This window comes from Eptatretus burgeri, chromosome 10 (assembly GCF_056783735.1).
Source record: "Eptatretus burgeri isolate ZD-2024b chromosome 10, Ebu_testis_v1, whole genome shotgun sequence".
NCBI classification, from domain to species: Eukaryota; Metazoa; Chordata; class Myxini; order Myxiniformes; family Myxinidae; genus Eptatretus; species Eptatretus burgeri.
The window spans coordinates 49,362,438-49,385,638 of record NC_140970.1 but is presented as its reverse complement, the minus strand read 5'-3'; the positions used below and the strand labels follow the sequence as shown (position 1 = coordinate 49,385,638).

Genomic DNA, 23,201 nt, shown 5'->3' with positions numbered 1-23,201 from the left:
AGCGGCCGACTCCCGGCACCGTAACAATATATATATATATATATATATATATATATATATATATATATATATATATATATATATATATATATATATATATATATATATATATATATATATATATACACATGTTCAATGAATATTAATTGACCCTACTGTATCTACTTGAAGTTATTTTGAGAGCACAAAATCAAGTTTAAGATGAATGAAAACATATTTACTGCTGATTCAGCTATTTTTGGGGGTCAATTTGCACTGAAACGTAATTTTTTCAACCTCTAATTGGCGAAATTTGACACATGTGACCTCACCATATGAAAGACCATGCCAACCTCCTTACTCGGGGTTGAAATCATCTGTCTAACTTGATATTTGAAGAACTTATGAAACGTTTTTTGAAAAATTAGTGATACCAAAAATCGCACCCATTTTTTGGTGGGTACGTATGTTCAAATACAATTTGTGAGATGTTCGCAATGGAGATGACCGAGAAGGCCTCTTGATTATTAATCCTAAGACACTAAACTAAACAAAAAATGAGGCCTGCAAAGTTTCGGAAGTGGTGTCCGGTAACTCCTAAAATCGCGGCCTTTCTGAGTTTGGATCCCTGACTATTGGGTTATTGTCAGATGGTCATGAAATTTCACACTAATCGTCTGGAATACATTGTGCACAAACGATCGAGCAGGATTTTCGATTTAGATCTTTGTCCACCCACAGCACCCCCTCGAACTTTCGGGATTTCCGATTTCAAACCGCATTTTCGGTACTTTTCATTCAAATGGTTACCGAGTAGTTATCAGTAGATGTAACTGGATGAGATTTGTTATGCATAATCATAAGGTGATTCCCTATCCGCTATGTGACATCCATTTTGCTCGATATCTTATAGTTTCCATGCTCGGCGACCCATCGCCGCCTCCCGGCTTGTCTGTTTATCTGTCTGTTTGTCGCCTACAGGTCACAATTTTAAACCAATCTTCACGAAACTTCACTACATGGTCGAGGTTGTCATAAGGAATAAGTGTATTGTATTGTATTTGAGGCCAAAAGGTCAACATAGGCCAAACGTCAACAACTTTGGTGAGATTTCTAAAATTGTCCATTTTCATCCGATTGACTTGAAATTTGAAGAGGATTTATATGTCACGTCAATGAATTCAACCAGCCAATTATTTTTGAGGTCAATATGGACCAAAAGGTCAACATAGGCCCAAGGTCAAAAACTAAGGGGGTATTTCTAAAATCCTCAATTTTCATCCGATTGACTTGAAATTTGAAGAAGAGTTGCATATTTGGTCAATGAATTCAACTACCAATTATTTTTGAGGTCAAGTTTGTTTTATGGATTTTGCAAGTATCGTTTCACTTTTCAACGACGTCATCTTCTTGTTTGTTTGTTTATCTGTTTGTTTGTGTGCAGGATATCTCAAAAAGTTGTGAACGGATCCAGACAAAATTTTGCGGTGTGACAAGGACAAACTGATTAGATTTTGGTGAAGGTCTGGATCTGGATCCGATGACTAGAATTTCTTAAGTGATTCTTCACCATTGAGAGGAGGATAGGAGATTGGGACCATACTCTGTGCAGAGTGTTGGTGCTGCTTCAGCAGTCTCCTTAGCTATTGGGCACAATCCTGGACGGGTCGCCGCTCCGTCATGGGATATCAGCAAGCTGGTACTCATTTTGCTGACCTCGAAAGGATGACAGGAAGAGTCAACCCCACCTGGTGTTAATTCATCAGACAAGCTGGATTTGAACTCAGGATCCAAGGATCCCAAGCCCACCACCCTAACCATTAAGCCAACACCAGGCATACTGTTATGTATACTTGTCTTATTATTAAAACGACGTGGATTTCATGTATACTCGTGTATTTCATCACTTTGTTGTTACTTCTTCTTTTCATCCCAATTATTCAAGATCTACAATACACAGTGGTAGGTACATACTTAAGCCTTGTATGAGGCTCCTCCTTCTGACTTCCCATTTATTTTTCTTTCTTTCCTTCTTCCTCTTATTCTGTATACGCTGCTAACACAAATTCCTTTGGAGAAGTTGTCAGAAGAGGATCAAGTAAAACCGAAAACGACAGCCTGGACAGCATTTGCTCGAGTAACTCGATAACATTGTTCACATGGAGACCACCATGTTGTTCAGCGGTGCGGAGTGCTCCGTTCTGTTGAAGTGCTTGCTTGAGCACTTTGAATTAGTAAGGAAGCCACTTGGTAATGGAAGACACTCCAGGTTTATTTTTATTATGTCATCTTCATCAATTTTCATTCACATTATGTCATCATACACATCAAGTGAAAACGAAATTTGTTTCAATTACTTTGTGTTTTAAAGATGATAAGGATAATTCCCAGTTTTGGCTCATAAGAATTACTGTCAGTGACTTTTGTTCAACTCCAATAGATCTGTACATGCAATCCAAATTTAATATGCAAATTAGTTCTCCCAACTCTCCAACTCCCATAAAATGTTACAAAATACATAATTTTACTCTAATCAAGTTGACAAACGAACAGTTGTCATTCACAAGATTAAACTAGAATGGCACTTGGGTGAGCGCATAGTCTCGCCTCACGCTCATTCTGAACAAAATTACCATCGTTAACTGAACACACAACTATTATAGCCCACTGCTATTCTGGCCATATATCCCTATCATCCATGCACACTATTATGTCATTATCGATAGCTTTATTGATTGACTATGAGCATATTTAACGACTTTTGTGCACATTAAGGCTAAATTACATCAATGAAGGTGAATATGAAAATATTTCGAAACTATAATTCCCCATGGCTAGTCAATCATATGTGAAAGTTTTGAATCAATCTGTTAACCAGATCAGGGGAAGAAATTGTTTTTTTGTTTTTTTTCAATCCAATATGGCCACAAGACCACCTGACTGATGACATCATAAATTTAATTCTTCACTGACATTGGGTCATAGATCAGATATATGAGGTTTCAGATTTTTCAGACAAGGATTTCCATTCAACCAGTTATGGCTGGAATACTGATGACATCATCGTTATCACCCTATATACCCCATGGGGAGTTGTTGACATTGTGCCAGGTTTCAATTTTTTTTGTTGAGCGCTTTTGGAGAAGATGTCAAAATTTTTTCCTTTAATCCGATATGGCTGCCATACCTTGTGACCTATGATGTCAGAATTATCAATAAAATATTCTCCATGGGGAGTTCCTCCTATTTTTAAAGTTTTACATCGATCAGCCAAGCGGTTTCGGAGAATTTTTTTTAAAGCGAAACAGAAAATAGATTGAAGGACACAGATAGGGCCATTACAATAGTTTTATACAACCCCATCGTGGCAAGATTAATTGGAAATCACCAAAAGGGCTATATATTTCGAATTAATGCATACTGTGGCAGGTTCACCCCCCCCCCCCCCCATTCTCCATTTCCTCACTTCATACATGCCTTCTGCCTTCCCTTGGCACATTTATCTCCCAAACTTATTTTCCTTCTCTTCCTAATCCTCCGACACTCCCCGGTCCTTCCTTTCTCCAATCACCTTATCTTTCCTTTCCTCTTCTCTATTTTCTCAAAGGGTATGAAAACTCGTTATCACAAGCATACTTCTTTCATATCAAATAATTTATCAGGAAAGGTTGATGGGTTGGTATGAACATTGGCAGCAACAATGCATTGTCTTCAGTGTCTAAGTAATGTTTCCTGTACAATTAGAAAGTAAAATCACAAAATCAAATGTCCTGAAAACAAAGATTGGTTTGAGAGGAATGTGCAAACCAGTGTACACTGTCCTGTGCCTTAACTTCTAATATCAGTTTCCTTACAAGAAATTTAGACACAGCAGGAGACCATTTGGCCCATCAAAACCTGCACTATTATTACCAACTTGTGATTGTTTGTCCGTGCTCTATCCTTTTTAAGTGCTGAGCCTTAAGCAAGGACGTAGTGCTTTTAAAGTCTTTGGTATGACCCAGCCAGGGTTCGAACCACCGTTCTCCCAGACTCAGAGCAAATGCCCTTACCATTATGCCACCAAGTGAACTGCACATGCCATCATGGCTCAAAGACAAACGAGACTTGTAAGGTGTTTGGCATTCTCTTTCGGCTTAATCTGTTGGACTCAGCAGGTCTGGCATAACAACAATGGGGGAAACAGTAATATGGTTAAGTTAACACTCAATGCTGGCCCAATGTTTGTCTTTCAGCCATGATGGCATGTGCAGTTCTTCACTTTGCTCCCACATAATTAATTACCTTCAGGCTTCAGCTGCAGGCAGGATTAAATACAACAAAAGTTTAGTCATGCTTGTTAAATTGGCTGAATGAATAGCCACAACCTGTGTCTGCCCAGACAATTCACAAGTCACCAATGAAACTGTTTGGTCAGCTGGTGTCCTGATTCATGTGTGTTGACTCGTCTCCCCGAATGCATTGCATGATATGTGCTGTATTGCTGTTGAGCCATTTCTTCTCTGACAAACAACGTGATTTCTTATCAGTCCAAGTAACCAAGAGGCAATTTTCTGTTGTTGTATGTGTGTGTATGAGGGGAAGGCAAAGTTTTGTTTTTTTCTTCCAAAAAGTTTCAGAGCCATAAACGACTTTTATTTGATACAAGGTAGAGCTCACAAAAGAGTGAGGTGGTAGACCATACAAGGACAATGAACTTGACTGGGGAAATGGGCCACTGTTTGACAAAACAAGCAAAGGAATGAATTAACAGGAAATTAGTAGAGAAAGAAGGCGGAGGAAACACAATAACCTGCAAAAAGAGGTTTCGGTGAGGTATGGTACGTAATGGGGATATAAAAAAATTATGCATGGAAATGGTGAGGAGGAGAGGGGATGATGTGAGTGCACTGCCTGTTTAAAATCCTGGAGTGAAAAGTGTGATTGAACAGCCTGAAGAAGGCAGTTCCACTAATGTGAGCTAAGATGAACAAAATATTGGAGGTATGCAGCCTTCCATTTCAATGGCTCCAGTAAACGCAGCCACAGCTCAGAAGAATGTGCGACCCGAGCTGGAAACTGTTCAGAAAAGGACCAACATCTGTGCCAAGTTTTGCTGGCGCATGGCCTCTGGTTGGGGAGCAAACGTTTTGGCTCACGCTCATATTTGTACCAGATATGTTGTTTTACTGCTACGTTTAATAATCATAAAATATGTTAATGCATTTATCATGTTCTTTCCTGGTTACATGTTCAGTATCTTGAACATCCGCTCCAGGGGAGCTTTCTGGCTGATGGTGGGTGGAGCAGAGAATTTCAAACTATAAATCACTCATAGGAGCAACACTTCACGAAACAGAATGAACAAGAACAGCACTTACTAGAGCGCATACCTCTGCCAAGCTGAACAGTTTATTTTGTATGCCACTGATAGGCCAGATATGCCTGGTGTTGGCTTAATGGTTAGGGTGTGTGCTTGGGATCCTTGGTTGACTTAATGGTTAGGGTGTGGGCTTGGGATCCTTGGTTGACTTAATGGTTAGGGTGGTGGGCTTGCGATCCTTGGTTGACTTAATGGTTAGGGTGTGTGCTTGGGATCCTTGGTTGACTTAATGGTTAGGGTGGTGGGCTTGGGATCCTTGGTTGACTTAATGGTTAGGGTGGTGGGCTTGGGATCCTTGGTTGACTTAATGGTTAGGGTGTGGGCTTGGGATCCTTGGTTGACTTAATGGTTAGGGTGGTGGGCTTGCGATCCTCGGATCCTGAATTCAAATCCCCCTCAGATGTTGAATTTATACCAGGTGTGGTTGACTGACTATCATACTTCTGAGGTCGGCAAAATGACTACCAGCTTGCTGGTATACTGTGTTGGAGTGGCCACCCATCTAGGATTGTGCCCAATATCTAAGGAGATTGCTTATGCAGCACCAATGCTCTGCACAGAGTGTGGTCCCAATGGATGGATGGATATGTCGGATCTGAATCCGCACCTGAACAAAAATCGAATCAGTTTGTTCTTGTCACCGAACCAACTCATCCACCTAGTTTGGTCATAACTCATCCACAACTTTTTGGGATATCGTAATGTATATCGTTTTTGGCCCCAACTCCGGTGAAAAAATCATTTTTCAAAAAATGAAAAAATTATCATATCTGGATCCAGATTCGGATCTTCACCAAAATCGAAGCAATTCATCCGTGTCACAAACTTAACCTGTCCACCAAGTTTCGTCCGAATCCGTCCGCAACTTTTTGAGATATCAGGCAATATCGTTTTTAGCCCCATCTCTCAATGGTGAAGAATCACTTAGAAATGAAATAATTCTCGTCTCCGGATCCGGATTTATATCTTCACCGAAATTGAATCGATTCATCCTTGTCACACACTCAATCTGTCCACTTAGTTTGGTTCAAATCCATCAATAACGTTTTGAGATATTGTGCTATACAGTATCTCGTTTTTGGCCCTATCTCTCAATGGTGACCCGGATCTGGAGTGAGATCTTCACCAAAATTATGGATTGCTGTCCTTGGGCAGTCACCGACATACACAAAAAATTTCAGAACGATTACTTGAAAACTGTGACCAAAAATCATGTGACAAACAAACAAACAAACAGACAGACAGACAAATAGACAAACAAGCCGGTAGGTGACATGGGTGGTCGCTAGACTAAGGCGAATTTGAAATATGTCGATAAGAGAACACATCAGATGGCATTTTTGCCGTTCGTTGTTCCATATAGGAACATGACGAGCAACTGTCCATTCATCATTTGTGTTCGATTCCCTAACCCTACGTTAGGGAATCCCAACGCAAACGTTGGTGTGAAAGCATATAGTAATATAATTGCATACTAGTCATACAGTTTTTGACATATCGGGCTGAAAATTTTTGACAAAGAGGTTGATTATTGGCATAAAAGCACGGAAGCCGATTTTTGATTTTCGAAAAAAAAAATTATAAATTTTTTTCTAATTTTTTTCAAAAAATTCAAAGTCCCGTTGCTCAGCAACGGTGGCGTCCATAGCAACGGTGCTCAAAAGCGGACAACTAGATCCTGGTATGAACCTACCAGTCAAGTTTCATCAAAATCGGTTGACTCCTCTGGCTTCCAGAGCTGTCCATTACATACAAACAAACAGACAAGCCGTAGGCGGCAATGGGTCGCCGAGCATAGAAACTATAAGATATAGAGCAAAATGGATGTCATATAGCGGATAGGGAATCACCTTAAGATTATGCATATCAAATCTCATCCCGTTCCATCAACTGATAACGACTCCATTAGTTCCATTAGAATGAAAGTACCGAAAATGCGGTTTGAAATCGGAAATCCCCAAAGTTCGAGGGGGTTCTGTGGGTGAACAAAGATTTAAATCGAAAATCCGTCTCGATCGTTTGTGCACAATGTATTCCAGACGATTAGTGTGAATTTTCATGACCATCCGCCCATAACCAGAGGAGGAGAAGCATTTGGCGCGAAGGCACCTCCAGCTCTCACATATTATCGATTTTTGCACCAATTGACCTTTGACCCCTGACCTAAGCGAAATCGGTCAATATGTCCTGAGGCACAGTTGTAGTACTCATTGAGTACCATGAACCTGCAGAGTTTCATTCGTATCGATGCACTCACCTGGTCGCTAGGGGGCCTTCAATTTTCACCAATTTTCGTGCATACCCTAATTGTAGGGGGCGCTGCAGGTAAAGTATTCCAGATATCACAAAAACCTGAATATATTTGATAGAGCTTCACCTGCAGATCATTCGTGCCAAATTTCATAACCCAACATGGGATAATGGCTTTCGGAATTGATTTCGCGTGAACGGTACCGATTTTGAAGGTTTTTCGGTTGTTGCTAGGGAACCAAAGCGTCCCTAGCAACCATCACAATTTCCAAAGCACAAGGTCATAAGATGTACCTACCACCCGAGTTTGGTCAAAATCGGCCCACGTTTACTACCAATTATGCTGATGACAAACGAACAAACATCCAAACAAACATCCAAACAAACAGATAGAATTACTGACAATAAGGGTCACCTATTTCGGCGACCCAACATACATTCAGACAGACGGAAAACCTGAGAAAACGGTAGTCTTGCGACCACCCAACATGACAGACCAACATACTTGGTGATTTTTTTTTTTTTCCAATTAACAAACATATGCTACAGCCCAACATGCTTGGTGAAATTATTTCGTGAAGTTAATGGAAAATCTTCAGTGTACTGGACAAAATTACCGAGGAGGTTACATCATCAAGATGTTGTTCTGGCTCAAAGCATGAGCAATTTAGAAGAAAAAGCTGTTTTTATCTTTTAATGGCAAATGTTTGTTAATTTTGTCTTGTAAACTGTAAAGCCTTTAAATTTTTTGCTGTTCTCCAGTTGTGTTATCGTCCCCTTCTTTTTCATGTTGCTCGATATTTATTTTCCTCTTCCTTCCCAATCCTCTCTCTGTCTTTGCACAGTTTTCACATCGAAAGCGTGGCATTTTTGAAGGACAGTACCACCGTTGAACTTTTCTACCTGAATGCACGTGCCAGGATTGCTCTGGTAAGCCATTCCAATCTTGTTCTTCTATATTTGTCGTGCATCAGCTCAGCAGTGACGATTGATCAAGATTAATTTGTAATGGGGGGGCAGTCTTTCCCTTAAGGACTACACCAGGTCTCGCTGGAGATACATTCTGCAGAATTGTATAAGGTGAGTTTGTGCCTGGATGCAAACCACTAAAGTGGGAAAATGACAATTATAATTTAACCTGCGTGCCAGTATGTTGACGTGCTTATTTTTCTAAACAATAATTTATAGCGCTGGAGGTATGTTTACAACCCAAAAATCACAGCAGATTAAGGGAAAAGTGATGTGTTTAATTTTTAACAGGATGGGGACACAATAAAACAAACCAATTAATGCCAAGAACCTAAAGAAAAAGAAGAAGATGATGAAATCAAAACAAAAATTGCTTCACCTAACAAAGATTCCTGAGACATAAACTTGTATGGCAGGATACATAGGACATGAAAGGTGGAAAACAGGATAAGGATGAGAAGGAGGTGGCCTTCCCTCGTTTTTAGGCGCTGTCAGATGGGTCTCACTGGTGAATGTGATGTGAGCAGGTCAGGAGCGGAAGCATACTCGTCAGCACACTCTGAAAACTGGCAGAGCACAAATCTGGTTCCGATTCTGAGGCTACAACTTCGTTTGTGCTCTGATTGCTACAGCTTGCACTCACTGCCGCCAACATGTACTGCTTGGTCTCCAACTCTCACTGACTTGACACCACCGGCACTGACTCACACCTGAACTGCACCTTGACTGGAATTGAAACTCTCTGACACTGAGCCTCACTGACCACTATGCGTTCAAGCTACAGGTTTTATTAACCTGACGTGTGATGTCACCACGGCTCTTTGATTTGCTGCACTCTTTGCCATGTCACCTCCTGGTGCATGGGTCTCCAGTTGACGTGAGGCCAATGCCAGGGGTCCTGCTCTCTCAAACACCATGACATTAAGTCCATAGCCTTGAAAATAAATGAAGCAAACAATGGGAAAGGTAAAGCACATATGTATAACAAAGCAAAGTATAAAGGGATGGCCACAAGATAAGAAACTGCTACACAATCAATCCTAACAGTGCTAATTGGGGAAATTATGACATGACTTATTCTGACATTATTTAGGACATACCTGTCTAATTAATTAATCTCCTTTCCCCTAAGCCAAGACATTTTTCGTCACAAAGTATTTCTAACACTTTTCACCATGCATCAGTTTCACAGCTTCATGGCATTTGTAAAACTTTCTTGTCGATGTTTCTCATCACCGTGTCTTCACAATGCACCCTCGGTCTTCCTCTGTCACTCGATCCTTGCACACCGGTGGTTGTTGCCATGTGTGTGTATCATGTCTGGTACGTGTCCAAACCATTGCAGTCACTTTCCTTGAATCTTCTTTTTAACAGTCCAGTTTCTTCTTGCCCCAGCAGTTAACTTGTTACTATATTTTTATGCAGTCTCGAAACCATCAGTATTCCGATTAATTATCCAACTCATTTCTGCATTCAAGTCTTTCATTTGAGCGCGATACTCATAACACGCCATTGCAGCGACCCGTAACACAGCATCGGCACAACAGTCGTCTCACACGTGATGTTGAGTTTGGGTTTTATCGAAATGTCTTTCGCCTCCTTCCACGATAATACAAAGTGTTTTGAATGTATTAGTGGCTAGTCCAATTGTTATTTTTAATCTCTTCTTCACAATTACTGTTTTTCGGCACTACTCCAAAATACACAAATCTTCCCACTTGTCCTCTTTTATACTCTATTGACGATTCTGATTCTGATGTAGCATACTCTGTTACAGAGTTGTCAGCACAGCCAAAGCAGTTTCTTGGAAAGGGTTATCCTGGGCGGTTTGCCATTGCCTTCTCAGCAGTACTTGGGGCAGGAATTTGGAATTTCTTCATGGTGCCAGTGATAGATCGCCTACTCTTCGTGAAGGACACTGCGGGATTTTTAACGTCCACCAACTGATGTCGGCAGACGGGACTGGACGTCCAGTTTAGCATCCATCCGAGGAACAGCACAGACATTGATTATATTAACCCTGCCTGTAAAACAGTTTATAGATGAGTCGAGATTCAAACACAGGCGAGACATCTTAGAGGCAAGTGTGCATACCTCCAGGGTCGATGCCATCCTGCCAGCCTCTATTTACAATACTACTATGTTTATTTGTCTCCATGCCTGGTGTTGGCTTAATGGTTAGGGTGGTGGACTTGGGATCCGAGGGATCCTGACTTTAAATGCCACTTGGCTGTTGAACTAATACCAGGTGGGGTTGACTCTGCCTGTCATCCTTATGAGGTTGGCAAAATGAGTACCAGCTTGCTGGTATCCTGTGAAAGAGCGGCGACCCGTCCAGGATTGTGCCCAATAGCCAAGGAGACCGCTTAGGCAGCACCAACGCTCTGCACAGAGTATGGTCCCGATGGATGGATGGATGGATGGATTAAGCTGATCTCTGTCGTTCTTCATTCATTCTTGTTTCTTTTTTATAGATTGATGCTATTATCATGTTCCCTCATTGACTCGGCACTTGTTCACGTTTGTAGATTTTGTTGAATAACCAATGCATTGCATTTAGTGTGTGCCCACCCCCCCCCTCTTGCAGTAGCTCCACAGTTAAATTGTCACTTTCCTACTCCTTTTGATTTTCCAGGCTTTCTATCAAGGGCTTTCCTCCTTTCTTTCGTTTGGTTCTGGATGGCTTCTCCACGACCATTTAATCCACTATGTTTTGCACATTGTACAGCTCTTCAAAAATTATTTCTATCGATTGTTTTTATACTTGCCCCTGCTTGCCTCTCACCGCCGACATCATCAACCTCTCTGCACCTCTTCAACCCACTCGGCCCTCTTACTAATTTGCGATACCACCTCTGTGTTACATTTGGCTTTGTAAGTTATTCTGCTTTCTTTTTACATTGCTCATTTATCCATTTGTTTCTTTATATTACTGCAGTTTCTGAACAAAATTAGCAGTTTTAGAATAAAAAGAAGTGATAAAGCCAATCAAAGCAAGCTTCTGAAATAACCAGAACAAAGAAGTTTTTTTTTTTCTCTCAATTCTGGACCACACCATTCCGATTCAAGCTTGACTCGATCAATCAATGCGCTGGTAAAACTCCAGTTGTTATCGTGACGAGTCTGCTTCGTTTTTCTCAGGCAAGTAAGGACAGGTTGGTTCAACCTTAGCTTGCCTAATTGTAAAACTTTGTAATAGCTTTTCTTTTGTCAAACTCGTATTATTTATTGTACTATGGAGGATATTGAGTTGAAACAATTGATTTGTAATCCTAGAACTACAGTTGGATCGATAACCTCCTTCTGGCTGGACCTGCAACATTAAAATGTGTGGCGAGTGATTTGAAACGACCCACAAAGTCATGTTGTGTTGCCTTGGAAACACCTGCTGATGCAGAACAACTTATCCAAATAGAAAAGTGGCTGTTTTCTGTATGTTCTCATTTTTGTGTGTGTTAAGACTGTACAGAAAAGTTGGACTCACAAACACATTCAAATCAGCCAAACCAGATTGTTTTTGCAAACATTATTCATGTGTCTCAACAAACATTTTTGATGATTTTTAAAGTTATAGATGTTATTGATGTAAAGTTATGGATGATTTATTTGGTTGTTTAACCAAATAAATATACTTATGAAGTTTGTCAATAGAAGGAGGCATCGCAGGAATCGACATATGGGAATGGGGGCTGGCAGTGGGGGCTGGGGGAGGGGAAGGATGAGATCAAACAACAAATAGTATTTCCCTTACAAATCTTCAAAGCCGCAAAAATAACTGCTTTTGTTCCAATGGCATAAGTAAACTCACCCATCGCAACGAAAGTATGTGATTGGTTGGAAACGACATTGAAAAGGATGACCATCTGTGTTGGATTTCCCTGGTGTAGGAACAGTCGTTGCTTTGGCATTGGGGGAGAAAACCCTTTTAACTCTCTCTTGTATGAAGCCAATGGAAAAGGAGTAAAAGGGTGAAACTAATTTGTCTGTTTGACGATGATGAGAAAAATGTTGCATCACAATGAAAGCAGTCGTGGAAAGAATACAAATACCAAAATCCATACAGCAGGTGTAGTGCATGGATTTCCAAGCGACCTGTTCTTAATGATTAATTTACAAGTTGCAATGAAATTGAGTCAGTTTCAAATGCCGCAGTCCACCTTGTGAATATCTGGGCCAAAAGTGTCTTTTGCCCTTTTATCCCTTCTTCTGTCTTATCTCTTCCTTAATATATTGTATTGTTTCGATTTTTATCTTCTGCAATGCACAGCAGCTTTCAGACTGATAAGACTTACTTACTTAGATTTAGTTTCTCCTGTGACTTCTGACACATAAGGTGACAAAGGATCTCCACCACACTCTGCTTCTGTCAAACCATTCCATGTTTGAGTGTGAGACTGGTTCCTTGGAGGTCTCTGTTGATGGTGTTTTCCCAGGATGTTTCAGGTCTTAATCTTGGTCTCCTTCCATGTGGTTGCCATGTCAAAGCCTGGTCGGATTTCATGCGCTCAGAAGGCAAATTAGATGTCCAAGCCATGCAAGTCTTCTTTTTCATAAAATATCAGGGGAGTAGGGTAAGAATACTGATTCTGGCTCACTTTTCCCCATGTAAATGAATGGGGGATTTTCAGCGATTTATATTTTTTTTCCCTAAAAATAAATCCCCTTTTTATCCCAAGGTATATTTATTTGTCTCCCCTTTTAACTTGGAGGTTGAACCTCATTGAATTGAACAGCTCACTCATTGAACCTATAAAGATTTGTTCATTCTCAAATTCCTTCAATAGTTTAATTTTCTTTGCACAATAATCCCCATCTAAAATATTAACAAACAAAACATTTGAATCTTTATATTTTTTAAGATACCCCATTTGTGCCATTACGAAATGATAAACTTCTCTTAATGCTCTTGTTTGACCACCTCCTGAGCCACAGGTTATTTTTTGTTAAGCCCCGCCCACTTTTCTTTAAGCCCCGCCCACTTTTGTTAAGCCCCGCCCACTTTTCATAAGGTAATTTTTCTAAGCCACGCCCACTTTTCCTAAGCTCCGCCCACTTTTGCTAAGCTCCGCCCACTTTTCATAAGGTATTTTTTCTAAGCCACGCCCACTTTTCCTAAGCTCCGCCCACTTTTGCTAAGCTCCGCCCACTTTTCATAAGGTATTTTTTCTAAGCCACGCCCACTTTTCCTAAGCCCCGCCCACTTTTACTAAGCTCCGCCCACTTTTCATAAGGTATTTTTTCTAAGCCACGCCCACTTTTCCTAAGCTCCGCCTACTTTTGCTAAGCCCCGCCCACTCTTACATCATTTCCAGTTCATCTCTGACTCACAAAGAAATCACTAGAAAATTACAGGATGTTATGGTTTTGAAAAATTTCCCAATGAAGGCTTGCCTAGGCTTGCCCAGGGAATTTCCAAAGGAAACCACACCCACCAGTCTTTCTCTATAAAAGCTTCAAACCCAGGCTCCATTTTAAACATTTGTTCTTGCTGGCAATGGTGTTCTGTGTGCTTGTCTCAAACTCTCTGTCTTCTATGGAACTAAACCTTCAAGTTGATGAACTGGATTCAAACCTCTTATCTATTGAGGTAAGATTTTTTATTTTCCTATTTTCAAACTTTGATTGAAGCATACTCATTTAATAATTAAATAACTTAATTAATACATTATTATTTTCTCTCACAGGAAATTGTATCTGAAAATACTGCTTTTGCTACAACTTGGCGAGAAATTCTTGGCTTGGTTGAAGACCTTGAGTGGGATGACTTTGGTGTTCCTTGGAACTCTCTGTCTTCTATGGAACTAAACCTTCAAGTTGATGAACTGGATTCAAACCTCTTATCTATTGAGGTAAGATTTTTTATTTTCCTATTTTCAAACTTTGATTGAAGCATACTCATTTAATAATTAAATAACTTAATTAATACATTATTATTTTCTCTCACAGGAAATTGTGTCTGAAATACGAAATGAAAATACTGCTTTTGCTACAACTTGGGGCGAAATTGTTGGCTTGGTTGAAGACCTTATGAGCGACCAAGACCCACAGAACGAGTTCGTCCTTGATGACCCAACCAAAGAGTTATACCTTGGAGACCAGCAAAATCCTGAAAAAGAGTTTTACAGCAATAGTACTCATTGTGAGTTATCAAGACAATACCCACTGAACAAGTTATACCTTGATGAGCCAGAATACAAGTTTTACCTTGGAGACTCACAAATTTTGAAAAAATCAGTAAATGAGTTCTGCCTTGATGGTTTAAATAACTACCTTGGAGACTCAGGAAAAGGGTTCTGCCAAGATGGTTCTAAATATGGGGCCTACCTTGGAGACTCACAAATTTTGAAAAAATCAGTAAATGAGTTCTGCCTTGATGGTTTAAATAACTACCTTGGAGACTCAGGAAAAGGGTTCTGCCAAGATGGTTCTAAATATGGGGCCTACCTTGGAGACTCACAAATTTTGAAAAAATCAGTAAATGAGTTCTGCCTTGATGGTTTAAATAACTACCTTGGAGACTCAGGAAAAGGGTTCTGCCAAGATGGTTCTAAATATGGGGCCTACCTTGGAGACTCACAAATTTTGAAAAATCAGTAAATGAGTTCTGCCTTGATGGTTTAAATAACTACCTTGGAGACTCAGGAAAAGGGTTCTGCCAAGATGGTTCTAAATATGGGGCCTACCTTGGAGACTCACAAATTTTGAAAAAATCAGTAAATGAGTTATCCTTAAGAGACTTTGTAAGTTGGTTTTACTTTGAATACTTGAAATGTGGGTTCTGGATTGATAACTCACAATGTGATACATATCTTGGAAACTCAACGGGAATGTGGTTATACCTTGAAGACTTGGAAAGTTGGGTTTATGTTGGACACTTAAAACTTTTTTGGGGGCTTTTATTTATTTATTTATTTATTTATTATTATTATTATTTTATTTATTTATATTTTGGAGACTTTTGGAGTTGCTATCACTCTTTGGGATCTAAACCTATCGATGTAGTTCTTTGTCGGATGGTGCTTGATGGGAGCAAGATCAAGAAAGTTCTGGGAAGAAAGTGCAGGCTTACTCCCCCTTTCTACGTCATCAAACCTGAAAGCCTTAAAAGACAGAATTGGAAGAAGAAAAAAAAAACGTAAAAATATATATATATAGGTGGAAATCTCATTTTGAAAAAGACATTGTGTTGGGCGAGGATTGAGTTGGGGTTGAGATTTTGAATGTGAGGGTTGGGGTTGAGATTTTGAATGTGAGGGTTGGGACACACACACACATACACATCAACAAACAAAAGTTAAGCCTTGACTATTCAGTTGAGGATTCTGTGTTTGGGGTTCACAGATCTAAGAACGTCCCCCTTGACACACATTATATACTGTTATACACCTCGGACTTGGCCCTCGAGTGTCCACAACGGTGTATAGTAGGAGGGAGTGAAGCGCCAACCTATTGCTCCCATTGCACACACACACACAAACAAAAGTTAAGCCTTGACTATTCAGTTGAGGATTCTGTGTTTGGGGTTCACAGATCTAAGAACGTCCCCCTTGACACACATTATATACTGTAATACACCTCGGACTTGTCCCTCTAGTGTCCACAAAGGTGTATTATATGCTTAGTTTTGTCTTTTGTAATTCCTGTGAATAAAATGAACCTAAAATCTCTTCCCCTTCCAAATCATATATTTTATAAGTCCAAGGAACTGTATCTATTACATCAACAATTTTAAAAAGTTCTTTCGTCCATCGTTCAGTAAAACCCTTTTCAAAATGAGATTTCCACCTATATATTCTTACGATATCACCAACTTTGAACTTAGGTTTTCTGACATTAATCTCTTTTTCATATTTTAATTTTGTAAATGTTTCTGATGGCTTCATATTCGTTGACGTGTGAATCGTGTCATTATACTTATCCACAATATCCTGAATAAAAGATAACCATTGTTGTGAACCGAGTTGTGTGAATTTTTTATATAGTCTCTCTTTTAAGGTACGATTAAAACGTTCAACAACAACTGCCTTCCCTTCATTAAAGGTACTGTATAATGTAATACTGTTAATTTTTAAAAAATTCATAAATGTCTTGTTATAAAACTCTCTACCCTCATCAGTCCACAATTTCTTAGGTTTTCTCTTACTTTTATTAAATATCTGTTGAAAAGCTAACACAAGAGTATTACCTGTTTTGTTTTTTAAAGGGACAACCCACGCATATCTACTCCTCAAATCAATAACGGTTAAAGCATACTTGTACCCCTTATCATTATTGAGTTCAATCAAATCAGCAGACCAGATATAATCAACTTCCTTGGAATAAACTTTCCTTCTCTGAAACTTTGTGAATATTGGTTTATGTAATTCATCAGCTAATTGCTCTTCAGTCTTAATGGCATCATTAGAGCCTATAAGTTTTTTGAATTTCCAAGTCCAAGTTTCAATTTAGCACTAATCATCTTCTTCACGATGAACCTATCAACTTTTTCTCTCAAGGTTGGATTTTGTATCAGAGACAAATTATATAACATTTCTCTATCGGCTTCATGCTTTTCTTCCAACGTTGTGGTATTCCCATAATCAATATCGTGTCTCATGCACACTTCATCAACTCTATTGATTGGTTTACTCCAGGATTTAGGATTGTCTGCCTCATCTAATCTTTTATCCAAGTTTGTGCCTGGACCACAGAAAGAATACCCTGGAAGATGTAATTCCCCTGGTATTCCAGTAGTTGTAAATTTACTTCCTGATAAAAACTTTTGTATATCTCCTCCGAGTTTGTGTTTGGAGATAAATTGATTTTTTTTTGAACCACACACCGAACATATACCTTTTTGTATAACCCTGTTATTTTTACTTTTAATATATGAAATATTTTTAGTATTAGTTTTCTTTTTACATTTGAGACAATAACTCATTTATTTATGAGAAAAATTTCTGCAGAGTGCAAAAACCTTTTTAGTTTCCAACATGCACATTTGAATCTTAATTTTTAAAACATAAAGAATCCTTAGAAATGCCTTCACTCTCTCCTCCATTTATTTAAGAAAAAACTTGAATTAAAATACATGTCTTCTCGATGTCGATAGTCTTGTCGAAAGTATTGTAAATAGACTTTTTAATTGTTTGTATTCCTCCCTGGTGAGATAAGTTAATTTCTTTAATACCTCTATTCTTTTTTGAATCTCACTGGTTTCCATATTTTGATATTTATTCATTCTCTCTCTTTCCTCCCTCTCTCTCTTCTCTCTTTCCTCCTTCTCTCTCTCCTCCTCCTCCTTTTCCTCCTCTTCCCTCTCTTCTTCAACTCCTTCCTCATCCCTTACTATACTTGAATCGTTTACACCCCATAGAATATTATACATATATTCATCAGGATTTCTTGTTATTCCTGTATCCAAAATAATTTTTTACAACAGGATACCAATAAAATTTCTTTTGAATTTCTAAAAGAGCCTTACCTTTTCTTAACCTTATAATTTTTTCATTATTTAACATTCTAATTAAATCTAAAGTTGTTGGTTTATCAACATCAGCATAATGCCAATCTTTTATTGAAAATACCTCATTCTTATGTTGTAGAACATATTTATTAAAATACCGAATACCCTTTTCTTGAAGGTATGCTTGAACACAGAAATGATAATTTTCTTGAAGCCTTCTTGCTGTCATTTATGTATTAGAAATATATGTTAGAATAATATTATGGCACGAAACACCTCCCCATCTTCCCATAGTTAAATCATTTTGTATTTCCTTACTTATTATATATAATCCTGTTTTTTCTGTTTTCATGAGATAAACAAGGGCAAAACCATTATTATATTTACCCTTATTAAATTCTTTTATTTGTTGTTTACTAATCGTGGCTCCACAAAACTCATTCTCGATACCAAGTGGATAATATTCTTCCTTACGAGACTGATTTAATTGTTCCAGGTCTTCGAGGTTAATTTTAAATGACCAATTATACCCTAAATCATTCATATCATACCCCCATTGTTCTATTCTCATACAAACGATACGCCCTTCTTTATAAAAATTTATTTTAATTCGAACTGTGAATTCTGTATGACCTGGAGATAATATCAACACTTCTGTATCTTTAGAATACACAGCCGTTTTATTTAAGTATATATATTGTGATAAATCGCTTAATCTCACCAAGTCATTCGCGTCAGTCGGGCTTGGATAATTTTTTAATTTATAAGCATTTTTCATGTTAATATTTTTGTTTATATTATATTTATGTCGTTCAGCCTGTGCCTTTGTGTAATAATTTGATAAATCAATATCCAGTTCTTGAGATACACCAAAGATAGAACCATCTTTACCAACATAAGTCATTTATATTAGATTAAAAATAATATCATAAAATTTTTTATTTTTGTTGAGTTGAAATAACACATATAGACATAATTGACCACAACACTTGGAATTTAATTCTTGGACTTGAAATGTTTGATAAACACCATTCTGTAAGAATTTTATGACTTCAACAGGTGGTGGAAGACCAAAACTATCAAAATAATATTTGTCTTGACTATTAAAAATACAAACCCAATGAGAACCGTTCCCATCATTATCTTCTAAGTTCATAATAATATTCTTTGTATGTTTCGACACATTTGTTAATTCATCTCTCATACAAATAACCACATTATGAATTTTTAATTTCTTACAATATTTGGCAAGTTGTAAATTTGATGTTGTATTCTTTCCAAATTCTTTCAACCACTCATCAATGCTCATTTATTTATTAGAAAGATATAATCCATTACCTCTTTTCGTTAATTTTACACCTGCTTGTGCTATAGAAGAAAGCATATCTCCAACTAACAATCTCGCTTTATCAGGCAGACCTTCAAGTTTTTCAGCAAAATCTACAATTACACCACTTCCACTAATTTGTTTCTCCAACTCTTTGTTATGTCTTTCCAATTATTTTGAGCCTGGAGTTGAGCCTTCCTTTCGTTGGCAGTTTTGACCGCTGTTGAAATACCACCCGTCAATGCTCCAACCGCACTTAAACCAGCAAATAAAGGAATTAGAAATGGGAGAAATCCTCCACTCGTCTCTCTTATTGAATATTTTTTCAACATTGGTTTTGTCATTTTAATTTTAAGTGAGCCAGTGTCATTCAAGATTTTAACCTGTTCTCTTGTGAGCAAAACATCAATTCTTACTGCTCCTTTTCTCTGAATTGTATTAACGTTAATCGTACAAGGCTTTTGATTTTGAACACAAGATGATAGTTTATGAAGATTGATTTGATTAACATATACCCCAGTTGGTACTTTGCCACTCATTTATTTAACAAAAAATTATGTGAGACTAATCATCACACCATTATCTGTATTAATCTGCAATTCTGTTTCTTCCAAAAGCAAACAATATGTATCAACTTCTTCACTCTCTCCTCTTTCAATGTATAGGGAAGTATCCACTCGATTAGACTTTATAGTTTCTTTTTGAGCGCTCAGGTCAAACGTATAGATTGTATACAAACTTTTAAATGCTGTCATATCCAAAATAGGTTCTTTATTTCCATTACTTTCACACACCTTTTGGTAAGACTTGTATGCTTCAGCAAAATCATTTTTTTCCCAATTAATTTCCAATCTATCTCGTGGATAAAATGTTCCATCTAGAGAAACGCGAAGTTGTTTCACCTTAGCATTATCACTCAATGCATTATTCTTATCAGTCGCAGTATCACCATCTGGCTTTTTAAAAATCATCCACAGATATCGTGGCTTTCCTTCCAGAACACCCAAATTCCACGTGTAAGTAGTTTGATTGAGTTTAACGTGTTGACATCTTCTTTTGAGGTATGATACACTGAGTGGTCTCTTTGAGTTAAGTCTTCGATTCAACATCTCTTCTGTTTTAAGATTAGGAGTATATTCACTGATATACCAACTCATCTCCTCAATTACAAATTTATTCTGATCACCAAAAGCATTACCAACACCAAAAAGCAATCTATTTTCATTATCATTCCTTTGTAGTTGAAATCTAATTTTAAGACCATACAGAACTTTATCATAATCACAAAATCCAAATATACCTTTAAGAGGAACTGCCACAGTAAAACTATTTTCTGCTTTTGTATCATCATTATACATTCCTTTCCTTTGAATATATCCAGGGTCTGTGTTTGTTCCCGTTGACATATCAGGAATAAAACCTTCGACAGACCCCTTTCCCATTCTATCACTGAATGTATAGAGTGTAAATTTCATCATTTCAGATACAGCAGAGACATAATCAACCGCTTCAACTTCTTGTGTTCCAATATACAATCGCACACTATCAAACATTTTCCAGAAGAAATCATTTACAAGTGTAGCGTTTGTGTTATTCCCAGCCTTAGTGAATTTAAATTTACACAACAAGAAACTTTCGGAGAGATTCAAATAGGTTTGTTGATTATTTATTTCAAAACTTTTTGTACCATTTGTATTCCAGTCTGTTCCAGTTATTGCATTTACCTTGAAGTAATCTTCTTTTTTAGTGGAGTTTGAGATAATAATAGTATCATCCAAATCATAGATACTATCAATTGCTTCCATACTTGTATTTATTTAGGAAAAAAGATGTTAAAACTTTTGAAACCCTGATCCAAGTATTTGAATTATTTTCTGTCGTTCTTGGGGGACAACTGAGTTTTACCTTTCTTAATTTCTTTTATTGCTTGTAATTTATGAGATTCTTTCTGAGCATCTTTTATACTCTTTACAGCACCTGCTACATTTCCCACAGCAGAAGCAGTTGAACCAATTAGGTCTTTATGTTTAAGAATAGTTGAACCAATACCCATGAGAGTATCAATTATCCCATCTCCTCTAAATTGATGTCCAACACCCCTTTGTCTCTTAGGTTTATAGTATCCTCTACCAAGATACATACCTTCACCCTTGTAGTACGGGAAAGGAACATCCCATCCCCTGTAATTATTTTATATTTTCCCAACTCGTGCTTCCTCACAATAACCATCGTATTTATTTATTGAAAAACTTCACGTAGGTGAATTCTGATGGATATAACTTCTCCATTAAAAGAGATCACACGATTATCTTGGTCGGTTATCCTAAAATTTACTCTGTGTATGGTTTTTCCTGACACAGGTAGATAAACCAAATTTTTAGGCTCCATATTGAATTTATAACCAATTGGGGTTGAGTATGCGCTGAATGAAAATATTGTATTTGTTTTTAATCCATCATTATAAGCACCATCAATCAAATCACAGTGAATTAACACCGAATTTATTCCTGAGGATATTTGAATGACATTATCACTGTAAAACGTCCCATTAGTTTCAATCTTTTTGAGGAGAAACCTAATAACTCTCTAAATGAATTATCAATTGTGAAATCAACCTTGTAGTTATTTTTAACTTTAATCGTTGATTTTGAAGTATGTTTTTGAATGTTTATAATAATATTTTTTGGTTCATCACCCTGTTCTTTCATAAGACGAGCAATTTCGGAAGATATTTGAGAAATCTCGTATGCTCCGCGTGAGACTGTTATCGTTTTGTATCCACTTCCCGGATTATAACTAAACTTGTCATTTTTCTCGGTTATATTAAATAAGGTATTATAAGTCTCCATGGACAATAAAGATGCCTCATATTCTTTTGTTGTGTCAAGTTGTAGTGGGTATGGGAATGAAGATGTGTGGTCGCTTGTTGTGAAATTAAAACTCAGGATTGTGCTTCTCATCTTATTTAATATGAGATAAAATGTCTTTATATTGAGATTTATTAATTATTTTCATGTTCATCAACTGGTCTAAAATGGCTGATGCTTCATTAAAACAATTGTTATTTCCAGCCTTCTTACTGCCGAACAACAATAACAGTCTATTAACTAATTGCGATGGGTCATTTGGAAGAAAACTAATACCTGAACCAAGGATACTTAAAGCCTGAATAATGTGTTTCTCCTTCTCATTCTTCTTACTTTTACCAGAAAGAATAACCTTATAATTTAGAGTGTTCAGCAAATCAATATATACTCTATCATCATTATTTTCCATATCCAATGGTTTATCAATATACTTTGATTCATCCCTCACAGTTGAACCTTGCCTTCCATCTTTTGTGAGAAGAAACATTAATCTCGGAGTTAGTTTAACAGGGGGTTGAGCAGAACTTAAGAACCTTAATTCATCATTAAATATCAATACCTTTTCTTGAACAAGATGAAATATTGCTGGTTGTTCTGTTGGAATGAGTCCTGCTTTGGTTTTTGAATCCGCTGAATATTCATTGTTTTGAACAGCATTCACAATATAATCAGGGGGTTGATTAATCTCTTCCAGTTGTTGAAATAAACCTTCATCATCATATTCTAATTCTCCTAAATGCTCTAATTCTTCCTCCGTCATTTGACTGAAATCTTTTAACATTTGAAGCTTTCTAGGAGTATATTCTACTGTGGGAACTGTGGAAACATCTTTCATTTTTTCTTGGGAAGTTTTTAAAAGTGGTTTAAAAAATTTCTCTTGTTTTTTTTCAAATGCTTCTTCGCCCGTTAGTTTCTGTCTGCGTTTCTTCTTTATGTCTTCCTGTTGTTTTACAACTTTTGAAACCAACTCTTGATGTTCCTTAAATCTTCTTGCTCTTTCTT

At 37.7% G+C, this 23,201-nt stretch overlaps 1 protein-coding gene across 6 annotated transcripts in view; it reads left to right on the top strand.

Moving 5' to 3' along the window:
• LOC147018519 (FERM domain-containing protein 4A-like) overlaps window positions 1-23,201 on the top strand; it is a 370,473-nt gene that overhangs the window by 113,508 nt on the left and 233,764 nt on the right. For all 6 annotated transcript variants that reach the window (XM_085898238.1, XM_085898240.1, XM_085898235.1 and 3 more), the window contains one exon: window positions 8,437-8,521. In XM_085898238.1, coding sequence (XP_085754364.1) covers window positions 8,437-8,521 — 85 coding nt within the window. The remainder of the gene's footprint in view (window positions 1-8,436; window positions 8,522-23,201) is intronic.